Here is a 20790-nt window from a genome sequence, read left to right as displayed (position 1 = left end):
TTGCCGTATTTTGTTGAAATCACACTATCATATTGGCACACGTTTAACTCTTTGCTAGCTGTGTTGCAATCATGCTGCTCCACATAAATCCGTTGTGGCTTATTTGGACTTAACAAGCACTTAACTTCTGGCGTCTACACCTGTCTGCCTGTAGGCAGTGCTTAACGGAAGAATCGCGTACAGTTAGAGCACTTTAACAGTGTATAACAGCATAGGCTGTGAGCACATTAGACGGTGCATACACTTTCGCAAAGGACGTATTAATATCCAACACGCATTTTGTATTACTGCTTTTGTGTTACTTTTAACACATCTTGTGTCAAAGTTAATACATTTGTGCGACAAATATACAATTGTTTGTTACAGAGGAAGACTTTTTAACGCACTGTGTTGAAACAACACAAAATGTGTTGTCTTTATCTAGACATAGAGGTGCGTTTAAAAAACATGTTACAGTATGTGTTGTTTTTAACACATCTGTTTTACAGAGTGAACCGAATCTTTCTCTGATACGTTTCTGATAAATTTGGCTATGCCATAAAGAACTTGATATTCTGGGGGCAACTTGAAATGTCTATTCCATTTTGTGGGGGTTTTTTTTGTATTTTGGTACGGATCCAACGCAAGTTCTGAAATGAATAGGTGGACACTCTGTCAAAGCTGCTGGTTTAGTAAGTGTGTCTGGGCGACACGTGTAGATTAATACACTGGCATAGGCAGGCTGTGGCAGGCCTAATTTTAGCCTCTCATAAAATCATCCATTATTTCCTGGGTGAGTCATCTCTTTAACAGTGTCAGTGCGCAGTTTTTTTTTTAGGGCTGCACGAATATAGCTCCTGCCTTTTGAGAGGTTTGTACTTACTGACGTATGGCTGAAGTACTGCAGCACAATTAAGGGGAGTGGTCTGAATGCACCAGTCTGTCAAAGGTCTAAAAACCCACCCTTTCAGACGACACTTTAATGTTTGCTTTAAAAAATGATTCTCCCATTCTCTCCCTTTAACTCATAAGTCTTCAGGTATGCACCTTGATGGTGGTGCTTGTACTGCGTGATTGTCTCTACCGCTAGCGTGGTGTTATGTTAAAATGGTGCCAGAATGTTTCGGCTAAAAGCAACTGTCAGATGACTAAACTGTAAAGTGTAATCTGTGTATACATATGTGTATACACATGTATGTGTGTGTGTGTGTTTGTTCATTTGTCTGTGTTTGTGTATGTGTGTATGTGTGTGTGTGTGTGTGTGTGTGTGTATGTGTGTGTGCACTATAAGTGTTAATGAAGGGGAGCTTCATTTACAGCTTTTAGACAAATGAGACATGGTTGCGTGATTGAGGAAAATGAGGATGAAGTAAACTGCATAATTTGAACTGAAACTAACTTAAGGTGTTCAATTGTAAAGAAAACACAACCCTTTTACTCTTGTCCATTTCAGCATTCAAAACTTTATAACCCAATAGTCTTGCAGGTTATCTGAACGCAAGCTAGACTCTGGTTCTGAGAGTAGATTCCCATCTCCCTTGTTTTCTCAGCACGGTAATTACTACAAGATTGTGTTGAAAAGGAAAAGAGATCAATTTCTCCCCTGCATGGGCAGTGGGGGGATTTGAGTAACAAGCTCCGATGTCTGGAAAGCATTTCGGGAAACCACATGTGACCGATCAAACGGAGTCATTTTACTGTTATGACATGACACACAAATACAGGAAGCCTGTTATAAAACATGCTTTTCCCCTCTCTCTCTCTCTCTCTGTTTTTCTCACTCTTTTCCCTCTCCCCTGTTTGTTCTCTCTCTCTCACTGTCTCTCTCTCTCCTCTCTCCTGCATGTTCTCTCTCTCTCTGTCTCTCTCTCTTCTTTATCTCTCTGTCTCTCTCTGTCCTGTGTGCCCTCTCTCTCTCTTTGTCTCTCTCTTCTCTCTCTCTCTCTCTCTCTCCTGTATGCTCTCTGTCTCTCCCCCCCCCCCCCCCCCCCCCCCCCTCCCTCTCTCAGTACGCGGGAGAGCCTGGCCTCCAACACCTCCAGCATCGTGGAGAGCAACAGACGTCAGAACCCGGGCCACAGCCCTGGACACATCGGCTCCAGTGCCGGGCCCCTCTTCAGCTTCCGAACCGGACCGGAGCCTGCCCCCACACAGCCCGAGAAGCTGCAAAAACCCTCAAACTGCTTGGCTTCCATCACCAGTGTCTGACAGTGAAGAGAACCTCCCCCCTCTCCCCCACCCCCAAAATCGCCTCCACCAACTCCACCAACTCCACCAACTCCACCAACTCCACCAACTCCACCAACTCCACCAACTCCACCAACTCCACCAACTCCACCAACTCCACCACCTCCACAACCACCTCGCCTGTAGGACTCCGAACGCTAAACTCCGGACTGTTAAACTTACCGGCATGACTTTTAAAACCCAACACAAAGACTGTTCCACTTGATTAAGATGTTGTCAAAAAAAATGTTTTTAGGTTATTGTCACTTTCCTGGATTTTGTTTTTGTTTTTTTTGTTTTTTTCCAAACATAAAACAAGTTAGTGAAAGCTGTTTGTTTCTTGTTTTTGTTTTTGGAAGGTTAGAAAAATAGTACTGAATGCATACTGCAGTCTAGCTTAAAAAAAAAAACACTGCTCTTACTTTTGGGAAATTAGTGTAAGCAAGAGGTACTTTTTTAGTTTCTTTCATGCGACAAGTTTATCAGCGGATGGAGTGAAAGGGAAGTGTGTCAGAGACAAAAAATGTTACACGTGCTAATACTTATTACTCAGAGTTGAGACCAAAACTCACTACAGACATATTAAAAGCAGGCCTTTGTCCAGACAGTGAATGGCTTGAGCAGACTTGAAGTGCACCTAGAATGGTTCTCTGGGGAAAAAAAACCCCCAGGGAAAGTTTTTGTATGCACCAAGCCCTAAGCAAACACTATTTTAAGTGCCACACTGGGTCAGAATTCAACTTTTTTTTTCAGAGAACAAATCTAGGTACCCTTTAAAAACACATTTTTAAAAAAACTGAACAAGTAAATTTTGTTTATACAACATGATTATAGTTAGCGGCTAGCTGATTGTGACCTGGCAGTTATAATTCAAATTTAAATGTGGTAACTGTCGAATCCGTAATCTCGGGTCATTCACAGTCACTCTCTCAACCCTGCCATTTCATTGGCTGCGTATAACTCAACCCAGATTCATACACCGCATGTCTCTCGTCACTGCGAGGGACGCTTCTGTCCGAAATCGAGCCTCGCGTGCTCTGTGTTGTTCCCGCTGTTTGACAAGGTGCCAGTTAGGAATAGCAGGCTCTGTATGCACCATTCAAAGTTAAAACAATCTCCCCAGGGCGAATGCATTTGATCACTGGGGGTCTGATGCTGCTGTGGGGTTTTTTCTTCTGCATTACAGTACTTGATATAAATCCAACGTAATGAACTGGGTTCTAAGAACTTACGTTTACATAGGAATCAGGTCTTTTTTGGGGACATCACATTACTGTCTGATGTAAATAAGCATTTGGTAAACTCCAAGTGCTTATTTTAACAACGGCTAATCGGCTAATCATTTCAAAGCACTGTCTGTCTCTTGCCTTTCCCCCGCCCACACTGTCAATCAGGCAAACACAGCCAGTCAGCAGCTTGCAGTGCCACACACCACTGTGTAGTCACCTCCCTGTGTTGTCAGCCAGGGGATGTCTCTACACGTCTGTTCTGTGCTTGCACAGCTGTTGATACTGATAGCACATCCTGGGCACCAGCTCTGTTATAGCACGTATAAGGTGACCAGTTGACTGCTTGTTGCATTGAAATCCGTCCGCTTTGAAGAGAAGGTATTTTTGGAATGGTTTTTTTTTTTTTTTTTTAAATCTTATTTTATTATTTTTAATTCTATGTCATATGTCTATGTCGTGTTCTAGATGAACTCAACTGCTTTCAGTTACAGGTAGCATTATTGTTACATCAGCATTAGAATGTTCACATGAGAACATTCTAATCACATGGTTGTGATCTCACACCTTAAAGGGTTAATTGTGTCACTGTATGCCATGATCATGTTACAGCAGTCACAGCCACAGCAGCTGAAGTCATGTTATTTGATACTTTGTTCATTTTTTGGGGGGGTCTTTTTCCAGACAATTGAGGAATTCTTCATTTCCTGGTGCTAATATCTGTGGTGTCTTCTTGTTCTCTGAATTTGTCATTTGCATGAACAACAAGTGGCTTTAGAACATGAACACAGTTCGTTCGGCATAAAACTCCCTGGCTTTTTATGATCTTTACAGTTTTAGGGTTTTTATTTTTTATTTTACTTTTCTGTAGTCCTCGTTGATTTTTTAACTTAATGTAGATCAGTGTACACACATACATAACTACCTCCACAGCTTATGTGACGGCAAAAATATGAGATATTATGAGTGTTCTGGTTCTGGTTTCCACGTCTGCCGATCTGCGACCCGTCCGATATCGGCCCGGGTTCTTCGAACGCTGACGCCAAGCTGGACGTTCTCGAGACGACTGATTGGTTTGGAGTGCTGCAGTTACCCACGATTCCCGGCACTGCTGAGGCCGATCTCTTGGCGGTCGAGAACTCTGGGGTCCCGCTTAACGAGCTCCGTGTTATCGAGATGGGTTTTCGCTCCACCGATTCTGTGTTCTTCCACCCTACCGTTAAAAGGCTAACTACCAGGACTTTGTGTTTTGCCCTCCAGAAACGAAAAAAAACGAAACTAAAAGCTGTTCTCTCTTAACTTATATGCATTTTTTTTTTTTTAATCAGTTCTCGGACCTCATTTCAAATTTAGGACTATTTCTGTTCAGAGAAAAAAAAAAACTGAAAAATAATAATAGTTTCTGTTCCTGACCTCTTAGTATTATAATCTCACCTCAAAAGTGCATCGATCAGCAACGACTGTTGTCAATGTTCCCCCCGAACCTAAACTGCAGAGTTCTCAGTACAGCATTCAGTATAGAATTTGGCTCCAGTATCTGAAATGTATTTTCCCCGTTTTGTTATAATAATTATTATTTCATATGAAAACTTATCATTGCGGGAGTGTGATCCGGCTGGCCAAGAGGGTGCTTTTCTCTCCCAAAAGGTGCTTTTTCGAAGGCCCGCCGCATTTTGTGAACTTTCTTAAATGTAATCCGTTTTGGGGTTTGCTTTCGAAAGTCAAAAATGGTGTATTTGCAGCCGAGACAGCCTTGTAGAGACACGTTTGCACTTAAATGCCTGGTCTGTGGTTGCTGTAAAAAAAAGTCCATCCAGAAGGATGCTCTGTTTATAGTGTAAAATATTTCATATGAAATAATGAGAGTCCATGAAATGTCTTCCCTTAACATTATGAATTTATAACAGTGTACAATAGCATTGTTTTTAATTGTGACAGTTATATCATACTGTAAATGATGTTTACCTGTCATGCTTAGTACAATAATTTAAAAAAAGAAGAAATGAGGGATTCTTTTGTAATGTCTGTAATATTTGCAAGTCCCTATTTGTGTAGTAATGGTGTTTACTGTTGTTGTAGTGTATGTGATATACCCTTTGGGGGATTGTGTTACTTTTTAAGCCAATAAAATAACATGTTTGGTTATGTGTTGCAACTGTTGCTGTTGATTCACAGGCATATGAATTTGTATTATAATTATGTCTTAATTTCCAAAGCTAAAGGTGTATTTACTGCCCCATTTAAATTTTCACAGCAATATGACTTGAGCATTTTTTCTCTCTAGTTTGGAATGTCCAATCACATTTGACACTGCTGCAAAATTGCAATTAACTAAGTTCACCCATGACCAATTGACCCCATAAATCGTATTCAACATATGACTATGCAGTAAGTCAAAAGAGATGGAATACTTGCATGTTCCGGTTTTGCAAAACCCCACCAACAACGTACACATTTTACCAAAAAGGTTCATCAACCAGTGCTGTTCATTAAAATTCAGTAACCCTTAACATGGTGTATGGTTTACCATCTGATAAAACCTTTGTTCTCATAACATCTGAACTTAGTGAAGGGGATAAATTCAGCTTTTCTCAAATGCTAACATCTTTCATTACAGTTAGCCAAGATTACTGTCAGTTAAAAATATAAAATTGTGAACCAACTTTAAAATACCTACTATGGGGGAAAAGCTATTTCTGAACAAGTATGTATCCGTTTTAATGCTGTAGCTCAAAATCTGTTTTTGTTGAATTATCAATTTTGGGAAAAAAGAAAAATAGACATACAATTCCAATGTAAGTCTGCTGTAAGTACAAACATCTGTGGCATTTTTTACATTTTGTCTAATAAAGTAAAACCTGGCAACCCTGAGGCCAGTACATCCAATTAAAATGTCAGTATCACTAGCAGGTAACGGACTTATTGGGAGATTTGGGGAGTGATGTTGTCACAGCAACTGATCAGCAGAGGGCAACAAACTCACAGCAAGCCTCCCCTTGAGGCAGCAGATTTAATTGTAGTGTCACCACATGACCAAAAGAGGGGGCTCTAAGACCAAATTAGACTCAACACAGCTGAATATAAGTGTTATGATGGCAAACAAACGCAGAGACCGTAATTCAAAAGCTATGCATGGGTCATCATTATCCAAAACCGTGTACACTGCCCTGGTGTAGACAAAACTGAATAGCACTGAATATTTTTACAGTCAGAGAGGGTAAGAACACAGGGGTTCCCAACCTTTTTTGGCTCAGGACCGCAATTTTAGGTCTGAAATTTTTCGCGACCCCAGCCATTTAAAATATTGACATTTCTTTGCTATTGGATACTTTTTTAATATTAAAAAAGTTTTAAAGAGTTACATATGACAGACAGTTACATTTTAGTATACAATCACTGCTAAGAGTCCAGTAAAACAAAATACGTTGCCACTGACCGTTCATTTGAACTCACCATGTCTAATGAGATGGTTGCGGTTGCGGGTTATCAAAGTCGGGGGGTGTAGTCGAGAGCGCGCATCTCATCTCACCTGTCGCGTCTAGCCTGGACCGGTACTTTGATTTCATGCAAACAAGAGCGCTAAATCCTGCTTTGCACAAATAAGTGCTTGCGAAGAGAACCTTTCTAAAGTGCATCCGCTGCCTGCGAGGCTCATCACGTTTTCTTTCGAAAACTGATTTTGGGTTGCCCATGTATTCTTTGTGTGTTGTCTCAAAGTGTCTTTTAAGTTTGTTTGGTTTCGTACTCTCCGCACAATACCGCACAAGAGGCATTTGGGCTTTTCCTCGTTGTTCTCGATGACGCTCGTAAATCCATTCTGAAGAAATGATTCATCATATTTCTGAGACCGTTTTGAAGGTATATGTTCAGTATCAGGTTCGCTTGATGATGTGGATGGAGGAGCTCGATTAACAAATCGGTCCATTTTGTTAACGTGCTGCTCGCCCGCTGCACAGGAACGCTCACTACGCGTTGAATGACAGTTTGCGTCAATTTACGTGAAGTTCAAGGTTCATGCAGCATACCAGTGAATCAAGCAATTTATTTTTAACACGTTTTATGTTTTCTATTTAAAATTAAACAGTTTAAAGACAAACGTGATTTAAATTAACTTAATATTTGTAAAAAAATTAAAAAAAAAACACTAATTTTTTTAAAATGTGTTTCTATTTTCAGCTATTTTCTAGCGACCAATTTGCATATCAGGCGACCCCAAGGTTGGGAAACGCTGGGGTAGAAGCTTACAGTAACTGGCCTGATACTCGCAATAAAAACATTTCCATGGACAATTTTATCTAGGGTGCAAATTCACTGTAAGGCAAAGCAGAACATTCAATACAGAGAAGGAATGATTTTTAAAACAGTGAAAGACAATAGGCCTGGCCAACAAAAAAATATAGTCATCAGTTTCAATATTGAAATGCCAAAATAAGTGATATGATAAGGCCTATGGCAGAGTCCAGAACAGGAAAATATATATTTTTTAATTAATAAAACACATTAGTACAAAGTTGCTTACCAAGAAACTTTCAGAGGATACATTTCAGAGTATAAATTCCCATTGTAAGTTAATAGTTAACAAAAAAAAAAAAAACAAGATAACATAAAAATTTTAAGTGAATAGGTTCACAGAAATTCCAGAATAAAAGAATATTGGAACAGACTAAATTTACATACAAGGTGTTCATTCTATTTTCAAAAATACATGTAGATTTACAAATACAGATACTATAAAATTGCATCCTGTTAGTAAAAGTCATTCTTGGATCAAAACAGTAAAAACTTTATTACCCCTCCCCCCCCCCCCCCCCCCCAATTTTCTCTTTATTAACCCTTTAAGCTTTAAGATCATATGATCAGAATGTTCTAATGCTGATGTAACAATCACTAGTGGTAATTGAATGCAATGGGGTTCTAGAACACTGACTCAGAAGTTTGGGGAAAAAAACATTATAAAAACCTACTCTTCAAGGGGTTAAGTTCTAATTGCTGCTATGCCCTCCCCGCCCACATACCCACATTACAGCTGTTACAGACACACTCTCCTGATGCACTACGAGTGAGCGTAGTGCACCCAACAGTTCACATGGTACTACAGAAGAGAGCTAGCACCGATTGGGAGAAGACTGGCAACCTGTGGGTCTGTTATTTGGTGGACCTGATATACAGTAGCAGTACAGTAACTTCGGGAACCCTACCCGCTATGGGACAAGGTCACTTGGATGCCACTGCTGGGGACCTCAAGTCATATTCGGTCAAGTTTGGGTCCTGAACTAGGCCCCTTGGGAGCCCCAAAAACATTCCTGATGAAGCAAATGTATGGGAAAGGTTTTTTGTACATTGTGTGTGGATGCGTGTGTGCATGCGTGTGTGTGTGGGTGCCTGTGTGTGCGTGTGCGTGTTGACTGACCCTTCCCCAAGAAAAACACAAAAACTGCCACTGTCAACTTCTAAGGAAATAATAAAACCTTACCATGTCTGTAAAAATGATTTGAATTACAGTAATTTGCTTTGTTTTGGTTTTTTTCCCCACAGTATATGCAAGGCCTGCTACAGTTAAAGCTGGCCATGCACCTACGCCCGGAGAGACAGCACCAGCAGCACCGGTCCCAGGACAGAACCAAGCAGTGGGACGGGTCGACCCCCCCCTGAAAACGAGGGGCTCAGCATGTACTCCACCCTGGGCCAGGACCCGTTGTTGGGCAGAGCCCGGATGCCCAGCGTGTGGCACATCAGGTTGTACACATCCACCGTCCGGATCGGACCGGCCCGCAGATTCTTCTTAAAGTCTGTAAAACAAATAAAATAAATCTGCGTGTGCACAAAGCTATGCACATCTCTCTCTCTCTCTCTCTCTCTCTCAACAAGTGTCAGGTATGGGGTGTTCGACCAGCAGTACGTGAATGGAATCATTTGGGTCAGCTGTGTGCGGGATGAACCCCTTTTAGCGCACGTCACGGGGCGCGTCTGTACCTGGTCCCTGCGCCAGGAAGAACCCCCTCATGTCCACGAACTCGTTGTCGTAACCGTGCCAACCGTGCTGCCAGCCCTGCGGCTCTCCGCTTCCGTTCTTCCAGAACGGCAGCTTGGACTTGCTCTGGGACAAAAAAAGCGCGGCGGCAGCGTCAGAACGCAACGCCGTCCAATGGGAGAGGAGAAGCTGAAGGGAGAGGCAGGGGGGCGGGGCTTTTTCTTTTTGAGGGGGTAGGGGGCGGTTATGGCCTGTGTTTTGCCCCCAGCTTGTATTTTTCCTGACAGCTTTGGAATGCCATTGTGCCTGGGGTCTGAGCATTAAGCCCCCCCCCCCCCCCCCCCCCCCCACCCCCGCATTGTGCCTGTGAAGTGGTAAAACTGAAAGCGTGTGATTTTGAAACGTCAAGAATGGGATGATACACCTCAGTCAACCCTTGGAATGGGTCAGAACAAACAGCACGGTGCAGGAGATTCAGGCAGAAAGATCAGAGAGAGAGAAAAAAAGAGAAAATGCAGGAGAGAGGAGAGGAGAGGAGAGGAGAGGAGAGGAGAGAGAGAGAGAGACAGAGCCAGAAGAGGAGAGGGAGAGAAGGAGAGAGTAAAAGCGAGGGCAGAGAAGAAAGGTTGTGTGATGGAGAGAAGAGAAGAGAAAGAAGAGCAGGAGAGGGAGTCGCAGAGGAGATGGGCTCCAAGGCCTTGGAGGCTCCCTCAGCTGAAAGCCTTAAACTAAAGAGCCTTGAGCGAGGGTGTATCCTGGGGCTGCCCAACCCTGCTCCTGGAGATTTACTGTCCTGTAGGTTTTCACTCCAGCCCTAACAAAACACACCTCATTCAACAGCTAGAGATCTCATTGAGCTGCTAATTAGTAGAATCAGATGTGCCAAATTAGGGTTTAAATGAAAACCTACAGGATGGCAGATCTCCAGTAATAGGGCTGGGCAGCCCTGGTGTATACAGACGAGAAGATCTCTTTCCATTCCAGAGGAAAGACAGAGACTTACCTCTGTAATAAACCAGCCAGGGTCAGCCACCAAGGTCAGCGTGGAGACAAACTTGCCGTTCTTATAATGGTAACGATCAGGGATCTCCTCTCTCTTGTAGACATTCATGTTCTCCGCAACACTGAGCCTTCTGTATATCTAAAAGTAAACCAGGCCAAAATTTACATGCAGGTGACACTGAAATTTAGTTCTACAGAGAGGAAGTCAGACTGTCAAGCATCGTCCTGATGGTTAAAAAAAAAAAAAACAGGCAGCAGAATAGAAGACACTTTAATACACAGGTAGAAAACTCTGATTGAATGGAAACAATCGAAAGATCAGATTGAAAGGCAAACCACACAAAACATTGCATCACCAACACTGCCCCCCCCCCCCCCCCCCACCACCTTGGGATTCAGTTTGACACCCCTGCTTTAACTGGACAGACATCATATCATAGTCTCCAATTAATAACTGTGCTCATGAAGAATGGCAAAAAAACAATTTATTGTTCAAGTGACAGATGGCTACATGAAACCAAAGTGAAGGACTGAGCCAGGAACTCACCAGTTCATATTTCGCCTGCTTGGGCCAAAGGCTAACGACGGGACCCCTGTCCATCATTTTGACAATATCTGACATGTTTATGTACAGCTGCAGCTCGATTATTTTGTCCATCCACTTGATGTCCGTCATGCCGTGGTCAGAGAACAGCATTACATTGAGGTCCTTGTGCAGGTTTTTCTCCTGAAACAAACCAAAGGTTTTAGGCAGTTACTCCCACAGCGAGCCCTTTGCCATGTCTCTTCGAAAACAACGATTTCTCATTATGCTAAAAGATATTGTTGTAGCCAAAATGCACTTACTATATACAGTATCTATATATAGATAGCCACAACAATCCAGTAGGCTGTTGGGAACTGCATTCCATGGCTACAGTCAGTCTCTCTGCAATGTGCATTTCATGTTTTCTCTAAGTTGGCAGACCTGCCCTCCCAACAAATCATTAAAAAGTTACTCAGATCTCTCATATTAGAGGGTGGCTCTCTCTCTCTCTCTCTCTCGCTCTCTCGCTCTCTCACTCTCTCCCTCTCTCCCTCTCTCCCTCCCTCCCTCCCTCACCTTGATCCTTTGGTTCAGAGTCCGAAAGGCGAGGTCCAGTCCGCCGATTGTCGCCCGCACCTGAGGGGACAGGGGGCCGTAGTGGTGCCCTTCCACGTCGATCTTCTCGTAGTACACGCCCGCCATGTCCGCCCTGCCACTGCTGATGACATCACAGCACAGGGACACAAGCACCGTAGCCTCGCACAGGCTTCCAACATTCTGATACAGTGCATGGGTGTGACGCACAGATTATCATAACGATCAACATGGTGGATGGTTATCATGTTGGCAGAGGTGGACGATACAGGTTCAAAAAAAAAAAAAAGTTCTCCACAGTATTTTGTTACAATTAACTTGCTATTTTGCACAATTCTTTCAGCCAGGACGTAAACCTAATCAGTGAAATCAGCTGTCTGAGTTCATGGGTGGAAGAAATGCCTGGCTAGATTTTTACTATCTGACCCTTCGATCTTACCACCTCTGCATGTTGGGTTCTACTGTGAGCTACACAGGAGTCAAACTACAAATGGGGAAGAAAATTCTCTGTCCTCAGTAACACTGAAGAAAAGATGAATTGTTGCTAATTTAGGGAAATAATTATGCGCTTGTTGTTGTTTTTTTACCTTAAGGCATTGAGAGCTTTCTCAATGGAGTCGGTAAAGTTTTTCTCAGATGGGTTGTAGACATACTCCTCACAGTGTGCTGGTCTCACACCCAGGATGTCCACCTCGCAACCTAGTTCCCATTTTTAAAAAAGTGGTTAATTGGTATGTGGTGACCACAATTTCTCAAAATGCAGTACACACTTTAAGGAAAAAATTTTGGTCTTTGGAATAAACTCCCTGTGAGTTATAATCAACTCAATTTGAGTGAACATGCGTGATGATCAAACAGACTCTAACCCAGAGTTAAAGTACTGTATTTTTAATCAGCAGCTTTTATTGACCCATAAAGTGCTCTCGGTCCACCCTAGCCTAATCTGGCAGAGGACCTCTGTGAGCTCTGCCTGAAAACAAACGCTGTGCTGCTTCTGCCTACCTCTCCCTCTCAACTTCCAGAGTGACACCTATTAGGTGATGTTTTTTTTAATGGAAACGATGGGATTTGCTCACCAGGCCAGTAGTACATGTAGACGTTCCTCTTCAGCTTCTGCATGGTCACCCAGATCGGCTCCGAGCCGTCCCACCACATTCTCAGGCGGCTGTCGGGATTGGTGCCGATGAGGAACTCCTTCATCGTGACCGAGTCCCACATGTAATTTCCGATAATCTGATGGACTTCACTGTTTCGGCCTGAAAACACAACACGGGGTGCAGGAGTGAGTTTGACTTTGGGGTGGGGGGCGAGGGTGGGGGGGTCACATTTAATCCCCCAGCCCCTACCCTCTGCCTGCCACCCCCACAATAAATATTATAGTTAGTGGAAAATTCCATAGGCTCCACTACAGCCAGCTATGGGGATTACAGATGCAGACCCACACTAGCCTCGTCCGTTGTCAACAGCGAGAGCCGGCTTTGTCGTTCCTTCATTGTTCTGTATCTATGTGAGATGTTTTCTAGTGAGTCATAGGCTAACAGTGGACAACCTCAGGAGGGAACAAGGTTTCCACCTCTCTACGCATCCAAATCCTCTATTGACACAAATGGACTCTATTAAATGTATCAAAACTTATTTATTTACATTATCTGGGAATACGACACAGAGAAAGACTGAAAGAGAGATAGATTGTCCACAAAAGGAAATAAATTTCACAGTTGGGTGCAGGCATATGAGAATGTTCCAAAATCATAACACATACGCAAAAAAAAGAGTCTTGGAATTCCCTTTCCGCCCTCTGAAAAAAATTCATAAAGAATAATATCTGGTTACAAAAATTGCATTCACGATGCGTTGCGCAAGATTAAATGTTGGACTGGATCCATTTTTGGATTGCTTTTGTTGGCGTGTTTTAGGACGAAGGAATGCTGGGAGTAAATAAAATTAAGATGGCCAGGTCAGACACTGGGCCGCCCGACTTCTAACAACAGCCCCACACTGTTAGGAACAGGTGGACAAATATAGTGTTCAATCATCACATTACATTTCGTAGGCCGACGCTTTCATCCAAAGCGACTTACAATAAGTGCAATAAGGTCATCGGACAACTACAAAACACAGGTCCGATAAGGTACAATACTCATCACGTAACATTTATCCATAGCCATAAAGTCCGGTAAGCTTATTCTAGGTCAGAAGGTTACGACAAGTCAAACTAGAATGAGGCATGGCAAGACATGATAGATATGCAACATCAACATAATGATAAAAGTGCAATATAAGTGCTGGACGAAGACCCAAGGGCTAAACGGACGTGCCAGAGGATTACGATAGAACGATACATGTGATAAGAGCGAGCCTAGATTGGGAGTACACTTGCACAGTAAGTGATAGAGCTAATCCAGGTACAGTCTGAAGAGATGCGTCGTCAGATCGATCATGGTTTGTGAGGATATGCTACAGTCGCAGATGAAATGGGGGAGTCACCGGGAAATCTGGGTTCGATGTATATTCCTTCCTGGGATGTTCGCACAAGGCAATTGCCACACCTTTGACCAGGATATTTAAACCCTCACATAATATGGCTGTAATGTTGAGATTCGGGCAGTCGAGGCATCCTCGCGAATCTCCCTTCGCGCATCGTTTACAAGACCTTTTCGGTTGGAAAGTCGTCAGTGTGTTACTTCGCCCGTCCCGACTTGGCTCTCCACAACGAGAGAAAATTCCCTTAACGCCTCAATGGGAGAGCTACTTAAATCAATACAACCTCACCGCTATGCCTATCTGCTAATTGTGTCGTGCTGCTTCCGCTGCTGTCAATGATAGCCTTGCTCTGCATTACGCGTTTTTGGAAAGTTCTAGCGCTCCCTCCACCACCCCAGCATCCACCTGCGGTCTCTGCATGTCACATGACCCCTCTGGGGACGTCTGCAGCGGTCGCTCCGTTATCATTTTGGCTTGTTCATGCAAACAGGGAGTGCCCAGAGGCAGAGCCCCCACACCAAAGTTAACATCGCTCAATTCAAACCCAAGTTGTCCAACCGAAATTATTTATGAGTTATGAGCCAGACCCTCACAGTGAGCTGACACCACCAGTTAAAAGCAAAATGTTTCTTTTTTTTTCATTTTATCTCTGAGTTCTCAAAATGTTGGTGCATTAGTGCACATTCCAGCGATAACCGAAGGACAAGAATTTCAAAACACATCTCACTGCCTGTCCCCCATTAACCTACATGGGAGAAATGCACCCACCTTACAGATTTCCAGCAAGAGGTAATATCAGGTCAACCTTTTTATCTTAACCTAAACAGAAACCTACAGTGATATATTAACTACAAAGTGTTAAAACTAGAACATTCCAGGCACCAGCGCTCAGCATAGGCAGAATATCTTCTCAAACTCCTGCATGACCTGTCTCCTGTAAAGCCGGGCCAAGTGTCTTATCGTACATATTGTACGTCGCTTTGGATAAAAGTGTCTGCCAAATAAATGTCATGTAAGGTTATGTGTCAGAGTGCTCATCTGCTCTGAAGTCCACTCTTGGGCAGCAGTGTAGTATAATGGGTAAGGAACGGGTCTTGTAACCGAAAGGTCACAGGTTTGATTCCAGGGTAAGGCACTGTTGTTGTACCCTTGAGCAAAGGTGCTTAACCTGCAATGGTTCAGTATGTATCCTGATATAAAAATGGATGCATTGTAAATGCGATGTAAAAGTTGTGTAAGTCGCTCTGGATAAAAGTGTCTGCTAAATGCCTGTAATGTAATGTAATGGCATGTGTCTGAGGGGCCTTGCGTCAGCATCCCTTTGTCCGTCTTTTTTGCTTACGCTGTTAATGTCCTTGTGCAGTTGCCGTAGGCGATTCACTTCGGACTGTCACGCTACATTGTGAGGGGGAAAATGTGCTCTGCAAAAACAGCTGACATCAGCAGATACTCCACAACGTGATACTCCAGGGAGGCACTGGATCCAGTCTGTTATGAGAATTCTACAGTTTGCCATCTCAGGAGAGGTTGCTTAAAGATGATGATCGCTGCCATTTTTATCCATACAACAAATATTTAGGCATTACCCCACCCATGTCATGGTGGAATAATATGTGATACATAAATACAATTTAATCGTTTTGCAAAAAAACATGTCTATACATTTGCAACAGCTGGGGTACTTAATAATACTAAATACTAATACTAATACTAATAAAACTAAATAATAATACTTATCTATTTTAGCCTAGTGCCACACTGCAATATGTTAAGCAGGGCTGCCTAGTGAAATTCCTATTTCATGAAGCGAAGCAGGATATAATTGAGTTAGCTGAATAACAGCGCTGAGTAAAACCCACCTTCCTAGATAACTCAGTTCCTTCAGTCCACCTTCCTAGATACTGCCCAATTTGATGCCCCTAACCTTAATGGATAACCATTAAATATTTTCATATCACAGCTTACATGATTCCCATAAGCCTCCTGGAGAGGCTTTCTAAGTATCTTCTAACGACCGTCGTAGTGCCATTTTTGTGTTTTGTTAGAGATTCACGTGCGGTGACAATGACTCTTCTGTAGGCTGGGGCAGGGCTTTCGAGTGGCCCGTTAAGCTGACCTGGAGTGGCGATGCAGGCTGATGCACTGTAAGAGACACACAATGGCTCCAGTGTGGAGGTGAGCAAGGCCAGAGCTGAGCTCCTCACACAGGGAAGGAGGGAGATACACATGTGTGTGTGTGTGTGTGCGTGTGTGTGTGCATCCGTGTGTGTGTGTGTGTATGAGAGAGAGAGAGAATCTGAGCCTCTGTGCATGAGCCTGCCCGCATGCCCGCCTGCCTCAAGGCAAGCTGTGCCAGGCTCCTGCCCGTCAATGGGCATATTCAGCCATCAAGATCACGTTGCCTTTTGCTTCGTTTTTTTGTTCCCTCCTATCCCTAATGTTTCTTTTAGTTCTGTATCTATCTGACTTTTACTTAAAACAGGTACTAAACTTAACTTTCCCTACAATTAAAAAAAAAAGGTTTTGGTGTTTATTGCCTTGCAACATTTATTGAGGTTTAATTTACTCTCTAGCTGTTTTGCCAGAGCTATGCATGTGAAAAAATATATACCCTTTGCACTTTCAGCTCTTCACATATTACCTTGGGCTGAGGGTGTATTTTTAATGTTTAAACTCTGCCCACTTGAATTCAAAAGCAAGAGAGGTTAAACATGAACAGATTTTCACCACAACAGAAGTATATTCACACATTTTATGATTAAATTGAACTTTATCCATGGTGAAAGGTGGACAAGCTCCACCCACCGCTGGAATGAGCTTTATCAATTCCAGATCCTACTTAGATACTGTACATTTTGGCATAATCAGGTCACTAGTTCAAATTTACAGTACAAGTATTATTTGTATGCATTAAGGAAAACAGACAGTAGCAGGTGATGCACAGGAATGTTTTGTTGCATTTCCCAAGGTGGAAAGAGAATTCTGTGGATCAGGTTTCTCACCAGACTTATATCTGTATGCATTAGAGCAAACCGACAGTAACAGGTGAAGTATGGGAATGTTTTGCTGCAATTCCCATAATGACAAGAAAATTCCAAGGATCTCTCCGTGGATTTCTCACCAGACTTTTTACAGTGGGTTCCAGGGAACTACACATTAACATCAGTTCAGGTATGCATAGACAACGTGTAGAACAATTTTTCAAAGGACAGTCATGTTCAACATGTAAAATACTACAGCGTCAAACTTTCACCTGGCCTCTGGACCACCATTCAACTACTTTTATGAAACTAATAATCTGTGCGTGAAAACTGCGTTTTGTCAGAACAATGGCTTCCTGCGTCAAATTGAATCAAAATTCAGTTTAATCAATAAAATTTAATTCTTTCTCTTCTTCATTCAAATTGCCTGCAGTTCATTTAAACGCGCGTGTGGTATTAACGTATTCCAATCAGTCTTCTAACTGTGAGTGAAAAAAAAATTATATTATGAGCGAGTCCAATGGGACACTAATGAAAGCCAGTGTTGTGATGTTAAAATATTTGCGCAGTACTACTGTATCCAACAATAACCGACACAATCAGAATAATGTACAAAAGCGTAAGAGCACACGGTGGTAATGTTAGTTAAATGAATGTGAAAGTCTTACCAGTCATAAGAGAGTAGTAATTTGGGTATGACAGGCTTGGGAAATCGGGAGTCGTGTAATCCACTTTGACGCCATTTTCCACAATTTCTTTAAATCCGGGAAAGGCTTCCAGATCATCGATGTAATCATAACGGAATCCATCGATCAAAAACACAAGAAGTTTTCGGCTAGCAAGGCAGTATCCCGATAAACACAAGATGAAGATGATGACACTCGCTGATGCATGTGTAGTCATGGTGGCCCCTGACTCTACTCTGATTCGCGCTGATGTCGTTGGTTTGTGTGATGAGGCATCAATTCAGTCCGCCGTGGGTGGAGTTCCTTTTTGCACGTTGAGAGCACGGTGCTGGGTGTAGCACCATAGCGTGCCAATTTAGGCACTTTGTAGCCAGATTGAGCGCTTTTGTCCTCCCCAAGCAACTTTCTCCCATTTCCAAAAAGGACCTAACCACAAATTTAACAACTTTGTATTTAGTCTTTTCATCCTAATGAACCGTTTTCGCGTTCATTACGCAAGAGCTGAGACAGCCTCAACTCGCACGCGCGTGTGTACAGTATACGCGCACAAACGTCAAGTTCAGCACCATATAGAAATAAACTGATCAAAGACACGGCAGTCAACGATACAAAGGCTTTGCATTCAATGGTCCTCCATCTTTTCCTTGATAAGTATTATGCGTTCAAAGATAAAACACACGGCGGTAGGCTTATATATGACAGTTGATTTTAGAGAACCACCTACGTGGTATCTCCTTTATGCCTAGTAAAGCATAAACGGGTCATTCCGTCCGACCTTCGCCAAAATCTAATTTAACAAAGTAATTTAAGCGACATTAAATTTATTGAATCTTTAATATGATAAAATATCTCATTTACAACTAACGGCAAGCATTTGTTAATGTTCTGTGGCCTTTACTGAACCAGTACTTAGGATGTCACTAAAAAACTGGAAAAGCCAGGCAATAATTAAGCTTGGGTGTTTGTTACAGAAAATACTGGCTTAAGTCACGGAGCAGTCATGGCAAAGTTGATTTTAAAAAATCAACGGAAAACTGGAAAAATAGGCCTAAAATCACGGAGCGTTTAAAAAAAGCGTTTAATTCCTTACCTTAACCAATATTTATCATGCACAGCAGTGGGAATGGATTGAAATAACATGTGCATGTAGTGACAGTAACAAGTGGTTTAAGTTTCAAAAAATCAGTGGGCAGCTGCTGCAAGTTACAGCAAAAAAAGTGGGCCTAAATGCGGGTGCATTTAATTGCTTTTGTCCATCACGGAAAATACTGTTTGCCTTTAACAGAACATTTCTAGAAAAAGAGCATGCTTAAATTGCTAAAATGATTTTTTTTTTTTTTTTTTTAAACAGGCTTACCCTGTGCCTGTTTGTTTTTTAATTTACATTTGGTATGTGTTGTAGCCTGCATTGCGAGGCTTGAGTCTTTGATGGACCATCTGTTGTCACCGACCGCAGTGGTTATTTTTAATAAGTAAAAATTTCTGTTGCAGTTGAGTTAACAAAACTTATGTTTACTTCAAATTGATATCTGTAGCAAACACTCACTCAGAGAGAGAGAGAGAGAGAGAGAGAGAGAGAGAGAGAGAGAGAGATTAACGGTTAACCTTTGCAATTGGGTTAAAAGGCCATTTTTTTTAACTTCCTATTACTGCCAAGCCTCTTGCCCAGCCTTACCGCATCGATTTCTGCACCCACAGCGACCTAATTTCATAATATTATGAAACAATATGTTGCAAATCTATTTCGTTGAAATAACTGAATGAACAACTGAATAAATTTCAACAGTTGTATTTCTACATTAGCTTTTGCGGTTCTGTTTTGTTATATAGGCTAAGGGAAAAATGGATCAAGCTATTACCCGTTTCTCGATCTCACTGCAGGCAGAACAGATAACGTATCAGCATTATCCTCTAATCGCTCGTACCTGCGGTTTTGTGCCCACTGAACCGCTCATGCACCGCCTGCAGATGGCGCCCTAACCACGCCACCTGTCCGCATGGGGAAATGTTGATCCTATGTAATCATATTCAGACAACTTCCACTGTTCACATCAGGGTTGCGGATGAATGGTGTCCATATATGAAGATAATGGCCGATAATAGAGCTTTAATGCCTGAGTTGGGTAAATGTTTGCTTGGAGGTTGAATATGTCCTTCGTGTTGTGGGGTGTTCAGAAAGATCTTTTGTTTTCTTTTGTTTTGAAAAAAAAAAAAACATTTTAAAACATCTAAAAATGCCACAGTCCAAATGGTACAGCAATCCAGCGCCACGCGCGCGTGCACATACACACACACAGGATGGCTTCCGAACTTTAGCCAGCAAGTAAGTTACTTCAGTTTGAGCGAGAGCAAAAAATAAAAACGTCCACGAACACGTGAGAAGCTGAATCCAAATGTCCAGACTAGCGGACTTCACAGACGTGTTCCCGTGAAGTCCGGAGCACCCAGAGCAGGCCAAATTCTACAATTCATGGAACCCCGCAATGTGGCTCATCTGTGCAAGTCTGCATGACTTTCATGCAGATTCCACAGTCAGCTCGGGACACATAGCCTAACTGACGACAGCTCTGTCCATACAGTCATATGGCTTTGACGCAGACTTCGTCAGTGAGATTACCCGAAATTAATTACAATCTGAATGTGAATATATTACATTATATTACATTACAGGCATTTAGCAGACGCTCTTATCCAGAGCGACTTACACAACTTTTTACATAGCATTTTACATTGTATCCATTTATACAGCTGGATATATACTGAAGCAATGCAGGTTAAGTACCTTGCTCAAGGGTACAACAGCAGTGTCCTTACCCGGGAATCGAACCTGCGACCTTTCGGTTAGAAGGCGTCAAGGCAACAACCCCAGTAAATAAATAAATAAATAAATTCATTCATTAATTAACTTCTATTATTACTATTGTTGTTGTTGTTAGTGCAGACTGAAAAGCAGATGAAGGAGAATTACACTGTGGAAATTTTTTGTTTGACTGTGTTGTCACTCAAGAACAAAGACTTGTTCATTTTGCATTACTAACCCTAACCACACACGCAGACACACACACTCACGTACCATAATTAATTTAGCAATTAAGTTCAGACGCGTTAAGTGTAA

General features: G+C 42.3%; 2 protein-coding genes across 4 annotated transcripts in view; one reads left to right on the top strand and one right to left on the bottom strand.

Moving 5' to 3' along the window:
* LOC118232454 (storkhead-box protein 2-like) overlaps positions 1-5576 on the top strand; it is a 54670-nt gene extending 49094 nt beyond the window's left edge. For all 3 annotated transcript variants that reach the window (XM_035427448.1, XM_035427447.1, XM_035427449.1), the window contains one exon: positions 1989-5576. In XM_035427448.1, the coding sequence (XP_035283339.1) occupies positions 1989-2187 (199 nt within the window). In that variant the 3' untranslated portion in view covers positions 2188-5576. The remainder of the gene's footprint in view (positions 1-1988) is intronic.
* Positions 5577-8338: 2762 nt separating this feature from the next.
* Positions 8339-18000, bottom strand: enpp6 (ectonucleotide pyrophosphatase/phosphodiesterase 6). The gene is made up of 8 exons (XM_035427442.1): positions 17658-18000; positions 12601-12780; positions 12112-12223; positions 11507-11648; positions 10952-11131; positions 10406-10543; positions 9405-9528; positions 8339-9220 (listed from the first exon to the last, which is right to left on the bottom strand). The coding sequence occupies exons 1-8, from the start codon at positions 17890-17892 to the stop codon at positions 9006-9008; spliced, it is 1326 nt and encodes a 441-aa protein (XP_035283333.1). The 5' UTR covers positions 17893-18000; the 3' UTR covers positions 8339-9005.
* Between the last annotated feature and the right edge of the window lie 2790 nt (positions 18001-20790).

The sequence above is a fragment of the Anguilla anguilla genome, chromosome 7, assembly GCF_013347855.1.
Source record: "Anguilla anguilla isolate fAngAng1 chromosome 7, fAngAng1.pri, whole genome shotgun sequence".
Lineage (NCBI taxonomy): Eukaryota > Metazoa > Chordata > Actinopteri > Anguilliformes > Anguillidae > Anguilla > Anguilla anguilla.
The sequence above is the reverse complement of the archived record's forward strand: the minus strand, read 5'-3'. Positions and strand labels throughout refer to the sequence as shown.

Coding starts and splice junctions, on each gene's coding strand:
- enpp6 (XM_035427442.1), bottom strand. CDS start 17,892: ATGACTACACATGCATCAGCGAGTGTCATCATCTTCATCTTGTGTTTA. Junction 12,781..17,657: donor TTACTACTCTCTTATGACTG/GTAAGACTTTCA, acceptor TTGTGTTTTCAG/GCCGAAACAGTGAAGTCCAT. Junction 11,649..12,111: donor AAAGCTCTCAATGCCTTAAG/GTAAAAAAACAA, acceptor TGATGTCATCAG/CAGTGGCAGGGCGGACATGG.